Genomic DNA, 13,246 nt, shown 5'->3' with positions numbered 1-13,246 from the left:
CCTGACATATCATTCCACAAGACGGAATCTGTCAAAATCGTACAGACATGGCAAAATAATCAACAACCATCCACATTCCACAACAACAAAAACAACAACACGACCTTAATGTAACCATCGCGATTCCTCACCTTCCGACGCGTTTTCCTGTACATACGTTCAATCTTGCGTTATTTCAGTTGACAAGTGGTGTTCGTGTGTTGTTTGTGTGAGGTGACATATTGTGACAACCGCCTACTTGCCTACTTATTGTTCATTTTTAGGTGACGCTTCTGTAAATTATGAGCGACGAAAACATGGATCTGTGCGAGTGCATCTGGGGCCACGAGCTGGCGATGCGCCGCCTCCTCAACGTCGTACGCGTCTGAAAATCTATAACTGCATCCCTGTCTCACAGCCCCCGTTTCAGATCCGCAACTCGCAGACCAACTGTGCCGAAAACGAGTGCTTCGAGGATGGTTCTCAATCGCAGGACCCCCAGTCAAGCATGCTGATGATGACGTGTTTCTTTGTGGCCGCGCTGTTCTTGTACTACTTTCGCCCCAGGACTCAGAGATTAAGCGATGACACCAATAAACCCGGTGCTGGCAATGTAAGTAGCCCGCGTTGACGGAAGTGGAGGCTGAATGTAATTTTAGGGCCGCGATGGAGCCCCACCCAACCCTCCCTCCACCATGTCTTAAGCAAGGTAAACAGCAAAGTTTTTAAATTAGGAAATTGTTGCAATATTTCTAAAAGATTATCTTAACAGAGAGTAAGCATATAAAGATGTTATAATTTTAAATGGGAAATCACTTAGTTAACAATAAAAATATTTTATCACGTATATTTATTTACGTTAATTCACCGTTTGCTTATTTATCCACACGAAATGCTTAAGGATGACATTTGTAACATTATGTATTTTACATAGGTACTGGTATTTGAATTTTTTTAGTGACATTGCATTTCTATTGTATTCTATTTACCAGCGTCTTCACATAATTTATATCATACATGTGAATGTGTTCAAAAAAATTTTTTTTAAACAGCTGTTTGTAAAAAAATATCAGCTGGGATTCCAAACCTGTTGAAAATCTCTAATTCAGTGCTCAAATTTTTATTCTTATTGTGGACATTTCATGTATTTATGTGTAACATACATTTGTATAAAATCCTAATTACAATTAAAATATTTACATTTGGATTCTTCTTACTTTCTTACCTAGTAATGCATCACTTAGTGTGTTATAGTTAATATTTCTCCCTACATAAAAATTTCATAAGATCATTTATTATTAATGAATTTATACAAAACAGTTTGTACTTTTTGTTTTCTTCACCTTAGCCAAATCAACTGTTGCATTTGTTATTTTTTAATGTATTCCTGACTTTTTGCAAGACGTCAGTCAGTTGTTCGTACTTTCCTGTCGTATTTGGTAAATTCTCAAAGTTGATGACAGGACTCACATCCCTTGAAAAATTATCAGGGTTGGGGAGAGTCAAGTAAGGTGAATTGCTCTTCAAAACTGGTGTCCCAAAACAACTAGCTTTTATGACAGAAGTTTCCTTTTCTGGATCTACATTTGCATTCTTAACTTCAGCTTTAGGTTCATCATTCAGCTCTTCCAACAGTTGTTGTTTCTGCTGCTCCAAGTCGACCAGAGATGGAGAGTTGCGGTCATTTGATTTCGCAGCTTGATTCAAATTAGCAGGTTCCGGATTCAAATTAGTAGATTCTGGTTCATGTTCGATGTCCATGTCACAAGTCTCTAAATTGTCTTCTTGAACAAACTGTTTATCAAAGAAACTGATCATGGCGTCTTTGCTGAAGCTGTCAGAGTACGGGGGAACCCTGTACATCTGGTGATCCTAAAAATTAATTCGTTTAGATCTTTAAATGTGGAACCTGCAAAAACCCACATCTTTTACTCCTTTCTGAAATGGGACGTTAAACCCAGGGTAGTCCACAATTTTGCATGCATCCAATCCCTGTTTCTTCGCAGTTGTCGTCTTCAGAAAATTGCCATCAATATCAAACATCTGAAGATCAGAACAGGTCAATTTGGCCTCTTCTAACCACCCGGGAGGATACCCCAATTTCCTCATTAAATATATGTGGCGAGGAGCTTCATTCTTGTGCAGTCCTAATGCTTTTCTCAACTCATCCGACATCTTACCTGGCTTTAGATCACCAAACTTCTGGTCTTCTTCTAAATGGTACCGGCTAAAATATGACACTGCAAGATAACAACTTCTCACGTTAACACCATACATACGAAGATTTCGGCTGAGACTTGAAGCTCTGTCTAGCCATGTTGATCTTAGCGTAGTCTTTAGGATAGGGACAATCTCTCAACGAATGGAATTCTTCACAATTAAAACAGCTAGGTTGTTTAATTTGTTGAGTGTCATTCCCTTGAAACTCTTTATCTGTGTTGATAATAAACTTAGTTGTGTATCTTGGCCTGGTTTGAACTGTAGTTGGTGATGGTGTGGCATCAACTATAAACAATTCCTTCTTCACTTTTGAGTGGTGTTTTTTCCGTTTCTTCGCCGATCCTGGCTTGACGTCGTCTTGGATCACACTATTTTCGTCGACGACGGCGTGCTCGTCTCTGTAAACATCAATAGTGAGACTGTCTTCATGTTTCACTTGAAGTTCAGTGAAGGAATTGATGAACTTGAGAAACTTAGATTTGTACAAGTCTGCAGTGGTATCGTCGTGAAACTTAATGCTTATGCTTATGTCACTTTCTTTCGACTCTTCAGCGACAGATTCTGTTGTCTGGGTTTCACACTCATTTACAGTGAGATTGATCGGAGAAGAGTTTTCTAGACTATGTTCAGTTATAGTCGTCTCCACTTTAATCAACTCCGTTTCCAAAACAGTTAACTGCTCCTTGGTTTGGGTTTCACATTCATTTACGGTCAGATTGATTGGAGAAGAGTTTTCTAGGTTATGTTCAGTTATCGTCGTCTCCACTTTAATTACCTCCGTTTCCAAAACGGTTGACTTCTCGTCCACATCCTTCAACTCCAGCTCTTCGCATTTCCTTTTTAAGGACTCTGTTACAGACATCGTGAAAAAAATTTTTGATTAAACTAAAACAGACAAGTTTTGAATTTCTGAAGTGCGCATGCGCGACGCTGCTCCCAAACTCGTTCTTATTATTTATGAACTTTTAAAAGTATCAACAAAACATTAAGAACTGCTTTAATTCATTTTTATCACACAATTACAACAATATAAAGATAATTTACTGTAAAAGAGAAAAAAAAACGTTTTGACGGGTGTGATAAAAAATGACATTTGTTTGACACCTTTGGCGCCATATTTTTAAATGTCAGGCACTTCAAAATTTTGACTAAGTGGTCAGTCTTTAACGCTTCTTGTGACGATGTTTTTGAGAATTTGCACCGGTCGCAGTTGTAAATTATGTTGAAAATTTAAAGAACGCGTTTAGATTATATTCGTGTTGGTATTTATTGACATAACATCATGTGGAAGATCATAAATCACTAATATATTATCGATTGTCCCCAAATTAAAAATGCCGTTCCTGAAAGAGCGTAACAAGGTATCCAGGTCGAGACAACTCGAAAATCTGACTAGAAAAAATGGCTTAAGACATGCGATATTCAACACCGTCGGTGATAAATACATCGGAGAGTGGAGGAACGATTTTAAAACAGGTCCGTATTGCCGATATTGTTTGTTCGCACTGATTGCGCCTCTGGCTTCCAGGGAAGGGAGCTCTGTTGACTCGGTACCGGCAGCTGTACGAGGGAGACTTCGACGAGGGGTATCGTCATGGATTCGGCGTTTTGGCTTACGAGTTGGAAAACAAAATCTTCGTTCTCGAATATCGGGGCAACTGGAAGAGGGGGAGGATGCACGGTTTCGGTCTGAGAAGGTTCAGAGATGGGGGAGTGTACATTGGCGATTGGAAAAACGGAAAGCGACACGGTTACGGGCTGATGTGGTACCCCAACGGAGATTTTTATGCTGGGGACTGGGTCAAAGATAAACGGCAAGGACTGGGCATGCTGGTGAGACCGGACGTGAACAGATACGAGGGCAGTTGGTACAACGACATGAAACACGGAAAGGGAAGATTTATTCATCTCACCACTGGACAGATGCAACAAGGGGTCTGGATCAGAGACGTGTGCGTCTACTGCACTTTTATCGACATCAGGTATCGACAAAGTGCGATACGGCCCACGAAATATCCCATACAAAAGGTAAGTTGGATCAATTTTAACCCATTTTTGAATCGAAGCCAAAATAGATAAACAATAAGAATTTCATTGTGGATTAAATCTGCAGCTTGGCGGAAAAAGTTAATTTACCTAAGTGCTAAGTGACAAGCAAAATTTTACAAGGTGATTTACAAGTAATCATGAGCCTAACAAAAATTATGATGCAACCAAAAAGTGTTGGTTCTGAACAAGTCCATATAGTTTTGCTTTTTTAAATATATATACCTTAAAAACAGGGGAAAATCTTTGAAAATGTTAATTTTTAAATATTCCTTAAAAACAGGGCAAAAATGCTTAAAAAACAAAGTGTTCTGAAGGGGCCTTACTTGTAGTCATAGCCTACTTTAATTTAATTAGGTACATTTAAATGATCTCACAGTACTAGAAGTAAATAATTATGCAAGGTGAATAAACACTTATAGTCAACAAGGTAAATGTCTCCATAAAAAAAGATATTTTATCTTACAGGTGGAGTTTTTGAGCTACCTTAGACCATTGTTTTCGGTGACAGAAGTCAAATTTTAATCACAAGTGAGATAAAGTACTCACTAGTGAGTTAATTTGACAGTTGCCATTTAACTTGACATAAATCACTCACAAGTGACTAAATTTGACATCTGTCATTTTACTTGAATGAAACTGCATTTCTTGGATTTTTGCAATAGTTGCACCTGTAAGATAAAACGTCGTATATAGTTCTCCCAGAGCTGCAGCGGTTTTATGGCAGGGTACGATTGTATAAACGTTAACAACACCCACAATAGGTTTAAACCGCAAGTACAACCCCTAATCGTAAATTCGTCCAAGTACTACCCTGTAAACTGACAGGTATAGAACGAAAATGATGATTGACAGGGGTCTGTTTATGTCGCTTATCGGCATTTCAACAGGCGTAATAATTACTATTGCCCTGCCATTAAACCGCTGCAGCTCTGGGAGAACTATATCACACGTGATCGAAATGCCATTATGAAACTCGTGAGAAGTGTCCCACTCGTGCGCAAGCGCACTCGACGGTCAAAATTCTCACTCTTGTATAATGATGCATTTCTATCACTTATAATATAATATACTATTTTTCAAATTAGATAAAAATGTACACTTGTATAAAAAAAAATGGCGTACCAATTTAAATCAAGTAAGCAATTTTTATAGGTTTTTGTATGGTTTAAAAACGGACTTTTTGTGTCATTTTGACAAAAGTTATAAGACCTCTATAAGGCATTCACGATCTTTTTGGGACCGAGTTGGCTATGACCATCTAGTGATTTTGTTGGCAGTACCTCCGTGATAACTACATTCCCTAAAGGAAATTGACACTTTTTGTGTTAGGTTAGGTTGTTTTCAGTTTAGGGTTATATTTTCTGAACAGGTACAGTGCGGAGCACGGAATTTCGCACACCAATTTGTATGTCATTAAAAAAAACTATTTAGTCTAAGCTTTATTGTCATTATAATCAATCATGATATATGTGATCATGACTGATGTTTCACCTAAACTGGCACGAAACTGTCGCCAGTATCGCATTTTAATAAAATTATGCCAGTGAAATGACCAATGTGTGCGAAATTCCGTGCTCGCCACTGTACATTACCGCCGGATCTCTTATATCTGGTCTGTCCTTTTTAAATTAAATTAAATCTTTTAATAGAAATTTTTTATCGTAATAAAATTATTTTGGCAATTTTGTTGACTGTTCCTTTGACGGAAATTTAAATTATTTTTACACACTTACTAGTTTTTTAGTTTCTTACGAATACCTATTAAAATAATAAATCTGGCAATGCGGTGGCAAGAAAATGTCGACACTGACAGGAAAAAAAGTTGTATCCGTTGCATCACTGAGTCAGTTAGTCCAACATGAAAAGAAAAAAGTCATAGCTAGAGGTTGGAAAAGATGCAAAATGCATATTAAGTGCATAGATGCATATTTTCTCTGTTTTTTATAAATGCATATGTAATATAAATTGCTGCATATTCAAGGCGTTTTTGTCTCTTTTTTCCGAAATTTACCAAAGGGATGTTTCCATTTCGTATTTATGCAGGTAGAAGAACGTCTAAATCTTTACAGGTAAACTTAGGTAAATTGCTTCCCAGAACGACAGAGGTAGTTTTTCCAAGAGAAGAGTTTCTTCGAACAAGGGTCGAATTGTCTCGCACTCGAATTTACCCCATGCGGTTAATTATTTCGAAAAATGAGGGTTTTAAGTGCCTTTCACCTAACTGTTTTGCCATTTTCTGGAAAGGTGGAATAACTATCAGATAAATAATTCTCACACTTTGAAATTTTCTTCAGTTCTTACCGTTCATTCAAACGCGTTAGTTTACCAAGAGTGCTAAAATGCCGAAGCAAGTAACAGACAAAAACACCCTACTAAAGAGATGGATCGCCGACAGAAATTACTTGAAAATAATTGACTCGTGTCATATTTTTTGCACCGTCTGTGAAAAAAGGGTAAGTTTACCATTATTTTATACATAATATAATTTTATTCAACAACAATACAAATATTCTTTAATATTTGTAGTTCCTTTTTATCCAAAAAAAAAATGGTAATTTTTTATGTTTTTCACAGATTACTTGCGATAAAAAGTTTCAAGTGGATCAACATTTGGGAACTAAAATTCATAAGGAAATGAAGCAAACCCCCAACACATTGGTTCAACAGTTGTTTACAAATAATCAAGCAGTGAAAAATTCCCCTCAGGAGAATTTCTCTAAGGATCTGACTAACCTGTTCGTGAGTTTAAATATTCCTCTGCACAAAATTGACCACCCGTTGTTTCAACAATTTTTTAAGACTTATTGTCCAGATTCTAAAATTCTTAGTTCTTCAACATTACGTAAGAAATTTGTTGATTCAAATTATATATCTGTAATGGCGGCTATTAAGGAGCGAATTGGTAGTAAACCAATTTGGTTTTCGGTTGATGAAACCACTGATGTCAAAGGACGTTATATTGCAAATTTTGTTTTGGGGGGCTTGGATGAAAATGAACCAGGCAATGGTTATTTAATCAATGTAAAAGAACTTAATAAAACAAACAATGTGACAGTCAGTCAGTTTATAAATGAATGCCTAAGCAGTTTTTATTTACCTGAAAAGGTACCAACAGACAAGGTCTTACTAATGGTGACTGATGCTGCCCCATATATGTTAAAAGCAGCTCAGAATCTAAAAATATTTTATCCTAAATTGATTCACTGTACCTGTTTAGCTCATGGTTTAAATAGGGTTGCCGAAACTATTAGATTAGAATTTCCTCTTGTAAATAGTTTAGTAACAAACATTAAAAAAGTATTTATTAAAGCCCCCCTGCGTGTTCAAGTTTACAGAGAAAAGTTACCAGGAATTCCGCTGCCCCCAGAGCCTGTGCTAACTAGGTGGGGTACCTGGCTAAAAGCTGTAGATTTTATTTCGACAAATTATAATGGAATAAAAGAGGTAATATCCGATTTTAGTTGCGACAGTTCAATAGCTATTAAAAAATGTGTAAATCTTTTTCGTGATCCATTATTAAAAAATCAATTAGCATATATTCAAAGTAATTTTGTTTGTATTGCAGATGCAATAACAAATTTAGAAACTAAAGGCGATTCATTGCATAAATCTATTTCTATTGTAAATGGAACAAAAGAAAAAATTTCTAAATTAGAGGGGTCAGTTAATGTAAAAAATAAGTTTTGTTCCATTATAGAAAAAAATGTGGGCTTTCAAAAATTAAACGAAATTAGTGAGGTTATAAATGGTAACTTTTCAACTGAGTTAGATTTGGAACCACATTTCATCAGCAAATTTAAATTCGCTCCTATAACATCTTGCGATGTTGAAAGAGTATTTTCGACTTACAAATATATTTTAAGTGACCGCAGACAATCTCTAACAGTTGATAATATAGAGAAATATTTAGTAATTTATTGTTTCAATAGGAATAGTGACTAATGTTTATAAATTAAAATTAAATGTATGTATTAATTATTAAATTATTATAACATTAAAGTAATAAAACTGTTGTTAGTTTATATTGTGTATATTAATTACTAATTAATAATTACGTTTAAGTTTGTAAATAAACATATGTAAATATATAAATAACAAGAAACTGTTTTGATTTTTATCGTGTGTGATCAGCGAAAAAGACCAATTAACGGCATATTTCAATGCATAAATGCATATATAAATACATATTTTCTCTCTTTTTAGTGCATACTTGCATGCATATTTTGGCCATTTTTTAGTGCATATTTTCCAACCTCTAGTCATAGCCAACTCGGTCCCAAAAAGATCGTGAATGCCTAATACGTATAAGACAGGTCATGTCTTAAGCATTTGGTAGGTGAGAGAAAAATATTTAAAAAATTCTTGGTCTTCATTTCTCTGCACAATGGTAGTTTTGTGTAAGGATCTTTAAACGTTGTTAGTTGTAATTATTATTACTAAATAACACCCAAAATGCAACTAAACTAAAATATGCAGAATAGAAGGTTGATTAATAAATTTTTAGCGCAATCTCTGTGGTATTAAATGCGATTTATGTAAAGTCCATTCACGTTGGATTTTCCTCTCAAGGTCAAATAATTACATTTTTTGGCTTTTTATTATGTTTTGTAAATAGTGACATGCAGGTAAACACCGTACAGGTTGGAGTGAGCATTGCTAAATCGCATTATGTTGGTTAGCTGCATGTCACTATTTACAAAACATAATTACAGAGTCAAAAAATTAAATTATTTGACCTTGAGAGGAGAATCCAACGTGAATGGACTTTACCTCTTTTAATTATCGATAATTATTCAAAAATCCATGAAACTATTTCAATTTTTTAAAGGTACTGTTACGTTATTTATTCTCCCTTTTGGCGAAATTTTCCCAAAATAACGATTTAACAGACTTCGGGTCGAAATCCACTGGAGACTGCTCGAGAGTACAATAAAAAATGTGGGGGTGGGTAGTGATAACCGGGAGAAAGGAAACCTCCGAGTGATTTAATAAAAAGATATATTTTCACTCAGTCCTGCACGTGTACAAATCTGATTATTTTCAACAAAAAAAAAAAAACGTTTCTCACCCTAATTAATTATGTACAAAATGAAGGGTCGTGCCCTCGCCGCGATAAAAAAGGAAAGAAAAAAAAGACTCTCGAAAGGTAAATGGGTTCAAAAAAAAAGGGGAGGAACCGAAAGCGAAGCACGTTATCGTCCTCGACCGTTCCTCGACACTATTCTTCTACACCGCCCACAATCGGCGGGACCGTTCCCTCGGGCCTCACCTCGTTTCCCAAAAGAAAAGGAAAATTCTAAAAGAAAAGGAAATCGCGCGGCGGACGAAGACACAAAAGATAAGGAATAAAATAAAAACTATAAAAAAAAACTATTATCGGTCGTTTGCAGGCGAGGTCACCAGCAGACCGATAACTCAAACCCGAACAAAAAAAACGTTCTGCCTGAAACGACGCACTCGCTTCCCAAAAACTAAAAAATTTCTCTATCACCCTGGCCTTGATCGTCACGGGGCGGTCGACGTCTCTGGAGTTCTGGACGTTCCTCGGGGACTTCCTCGGGCCCATGGTGGACGACGAAATCCGGGCGTGGAATCTGACTCCGCACTCCGGCGTTCGGTTCTCCTCGAACCTTCCGTCGGGGATCCGTAAATGCGCTCCTCGGCGTCTGGGTTTGGACTTCCTGGACTCTTCTTCCAACCTCACCCTCTTCGGATCCTCGACGTCACAACCCCCAACCAAGACCAAAGACCTCTCCTCCAATCTGCACTGGTTCTTTTCTTTTATAGTTTCGTCCCTCTCAATTCGGATTTTTATCATTTTTGGCGGAAAACGGACTCGCCGCGAGTCGTGCGCACGGTGATTGGATGATCGAGACTTTCTTGCATTTTTTTTTAAATGTAACAGTACCTAGGTACTGGTAAGTGCACGCAGTTGCCAAATTTACCATAAAAGAAACCTTCATCCACGTGCAAATTTAACACCAAGAACTCTTTAAATATTTTTCCCTCACTTACCAAATGCTTCTGAACACTGTACTATAGTTTTATAGTGCCGCATTTTTTAAACACCCTGTATACCTACTTACTGTGAGGATTTTAAAGAAAAATATTCGACAATGAAAATGTTTTATATTGTGGGATTTATCAAGTCTACAATTTAAAATCTCCCAATCTCTCGCTGGCCAAAGTATACAGGGTATTTCACGAGTGATAATGACCCCGACACAACACATTTCCGAAAAAAGTTGGCTACTGAAATTAAAATATCCGGCTTTTTTTTGAAAATGTATTATGGGTTGCATTTTTATTTCCGTCGGGCTCATTATCATTCGTGAAATATCTTGTATAAAATTTTCAAAGAAAAATATCCAGTAAAGGCTGTATGACACGATGCTAAATTTTGTAGAAAATTTGTTAGAAAATGACAGAGGACCAATGAATGATCAGGATCTGACAAAGACAGACTATGATCCTGATCGTTCATTGGTCCTGATCGAGGGTCTCTCTCATTTTCTAACAAATTTTCACTTATAATATCCCTAGTGCATTGATTATTTCCGGAAATTTTTTCGAATGCATTTCTAAAACGTATTAATTAGCCCGAGTGGAACACGAGGGCTAATTACGTTTTGGAAATGCATGAGAATAAAATTTCCGGATATTAATCAATGCACGAGGGCATATTCGGTAAGAAAATCGCAAAGACACGGACATTATGCTTCTTAAATTATAAATTTTTAAATTGTACGACACTTATTAAAGACCAATAGAAAAATTAGTTCACGAGCCATAACCAAGACAACAACAAAATAAATGATTTTGATTGGCTGAAAAAATTTCCACTTATTAATTTCATGTTGGGTTAGCTAGGTGCAAAAAATTTCCAGGAAATCTCAATATTGTTATAGAAACGACACCGAATTCTGTTTTTCTATTGGCTATTTTTAAGTGTCGTGCGATTTTCTACAAAATTTAGCATCGTGTCAAACAAGCTTAACAAGAGAAATATGGATAAATATTTCGTTCACGACGAGATAAGAAGGAAAAAGTTTAATAAGAGGAAATTTACATCTGAAACGATGCTCAGTCTTTCAGAACCACTGATATATCAACCTATCTGCATCTTACTGTCGGCTTTCCGAAGGAGATTACTAAATTTGTGTTAAAAAGCATTTATGCTTCGACACACCAAAAATTTCAAAAAGAAATATTTCTTACCACGAAAATGATCTACAAATTTTAATGTACAATGGCCGGCAATAAAAACTAGCCATCACTTTTGTGTTACTTCAAAATCCAAATGTGTAATTAATGCTTTTTTATATAATTGATTCAAAAAATTGAAATTCACGCATAGTTATCTGTGCATGAAGTGGGTCATTTTCTTACGTGTCTTTCTTTTTACATTGTTAGTAAGATCGAAACCATAGAAACCATACAAAACAGTGTGTGAAATGCAATTTCACGCATACGACTATTTCTGTTTTTCATTTCACGCACTGTTTTTTATTAGTTACCTAGCAACATGGTCACTGCATTGAAACTTCAGAGTTCCTTTAAAAATTTGAATTTTTAATTTCAATTTTTTGAATCAATTATAGAAAAAATATTGTTTATATTTCGTGCGCGAAGATGTTTTTGTGCATTCAAAGGCTTATACTGCCTCGACCTTCGTCTCGGCGTAGAAGACCTTTTCATGCACAAAAAACACTCTCTTCGCGCACTTAATATAAAAATAACTATATTGACACTGACATTTAAATGATGGCTAGTTTTTTTTTGCCGGCCATTGTACTTCGTGAGACAACACCACTAGTTTACCAAAGTCACCTGGGTTTAAATCTTTTAGAGGACTTACTTACGCTATGATGTTGGACTTCTGTCGCGAGCAATAAATTTTGGTCGTCAATGTCATTTCAAAATTTGGTTAGATTGTCACAAATTTAAAAAATTTCCCTGCCTGATTATGCGCATGTCAACAAAGTGTCAAAAAATTGAGAAAAAAATGACAATTAATGTCATACGTGGAGGGAGAAAAGACTGGAGATGGCATTTCCTATGCTTCCCATGTTAAAAATCCGAACCCTCTAAAAGCACGTGCAACAACCTTTTATGACCCAGTCCACAATGCGCTAGATAAAGAATCACGATAGGTGCGTTTTGTTGGGTCATCCAGACTGAACGGAATGCATCCCACCAACAAAACGGCTTAAAATTTTTGACAGTTTTGTCATAAAATCCCCACTTTCTAACATTCAAACCGACCATTCTATGTAGTTTAACGGAATGAAAAGTTTCGTCGGAGTCGGTTTTGTGCACCAATAAAACGGTCGTTCCACCATAAACCGATTCCGGTTATGTCCCAACAAAACGTACCTAATGCGCCTGGAAGGAAGGCGAAGGAAGCTATTGGCCTAGCGTGTATATTCAGAAACCTTTTATGACTCTGTAGTTTTCGCGGGCCGGTACACTTATTTGAATTAGTGCCATCTCCAGTCTTTTCTCCCTCCACGATGTCATACAACATGATGATAGGTTATGATGGTAGCGTTTTTAAATTCATCAACTTTTTGCGGTGAATTTCAACATTGGTGGACTGTCAATCATAAGTTTTTTTTGTGTTGAACACTTATGTTGTGCAAAAATGTGATGAATAGGGAAACGGATTTGGTGGAAAACTGATGACTGTGCTGGCTGGTGCTGACGTCATGACACCTGAAGTGTAAACATAACCTAAACATTTTTTAATTTTCGGCGATTATTATTATTATATGAATAAATATGTGCGACATTAGTCTTCTTGGGACCATAATATTGGTAAAACGGATTACAATGCCTTTGGAAAACTCATCAGATGATGATTTATTAACTTCCTCTGATGAATAAATTATTTTAAACAGAAGAAAGGCTCATGAAAAAATTAGAGGATACGTAAATAATGTTGCACTTTTCCAGTTTTTCCCTCGCTTTGCTTTGACATTGACAGTTTGACTTCGAC

General features: G+C 36.3%; 3 protein-coding genes across 5 annotated transcripts in view; 2 read left to right on the top strand and 1 right to left on the bottom strand.

The window, feature by feature from the left end:
- On the top strand, nucleotides 1-1,186 carry LOC138125969 (small integral membrane protein 14). Of its 3 annotated transcripts, none has more exons than XM_069041566.1 (4): nucleotides 1-197; nucleotides 264-356; nucleotides 410-592; nucleotides 639-1,186. In XM_069041566.1, exons 2-4 carry the CDS (start codon nucleotides 282-284, stop codon nucleotides 681-683), a joined length of 303 nt encoding a protein of 100 aa, XP_068897667.1. In that variant the 5' UTR covers nucleotides 1-197; nucleotides 264-281; the 3' UTR covers nucleotides 684-1,186. The 3 variants fall into 3 exon arrangements, with proteins under 3 accessions (XP_068897667.1, XP_068897665.1, XP_068897664.1); XM_069041564.1 differs by having other exon boundaries at nucleotides 2-208; XM_069041563.1 differs by having other exon boundaries at nucleotides 3-213.
- LOC138125961 (zinc finger CCHC domain-containing protein 8 homolog) lies at nucleotides 1,084-3,125 on the bottom strand. Its single transcript, XM_069041552.1, has 3 exons — nucleotides 2,259-3,125; nucleotides 1,903-2,206; nucleotides 1,084-1,851 (listed from the first exon to the last, which is right to left on the bottom strand). The coding sequence occupies exons 1-3, from the start codon at nucleotides 3,059-3,061 to the stop codon at nucleotides 1,333-1,335; spliced, it is 1,626 nt and encodes a 541-aa protein (XP_068897653.1). The 5' UTR covers nucleotides 3,062-3,125; the 3' UTR covers nucleotides 1,084-1,332.
- Nucleotides 3,126-3,518: 393 nt separating this feature from the next.
- LOC138125960 (SEC14-like protein 2) overlaps nucleotides 3,519-13,246 on the top strand; it is a 49,643-nt gene continuing 39,915 nt past the window's right edge. The window contains exons 1-2 of the mRNA XM_069041551.1: nucleotides 3,519-3,675; nucleotides 3,728-4,227. Coding sequence (XP_068897652.1) covers nucleotides 3,534-3,675; nucleotides 3,728-4,227 — 642 coding nt within the window. The 5' untranslated portion in view covers nucleotides 3,519-3,533. The remainder of the gene's footprint in view (nucleotides 3,676-3,727; nucleotides 4,228-13,246) is intronic.

Source organism: Tenebrio molitor, chromosome 3 (genome assembly GCF_963966145.1).
Source record: "Tenebrio molitor chromosome 3, icTenMoli1.1, whole genome shotgun sequence".
In the NCBI taxonomy this organism is placed as follows: domain Eukaryota; kingdom Metazoa; phylum Arthropoda; class Insecta; order Coleoptera; family Tenebrionidae; genus Tenebrio; species Tenebrio molitor.
This window is presented reverse-complemented; position numbering and strand designations above follow the sequence as displayed.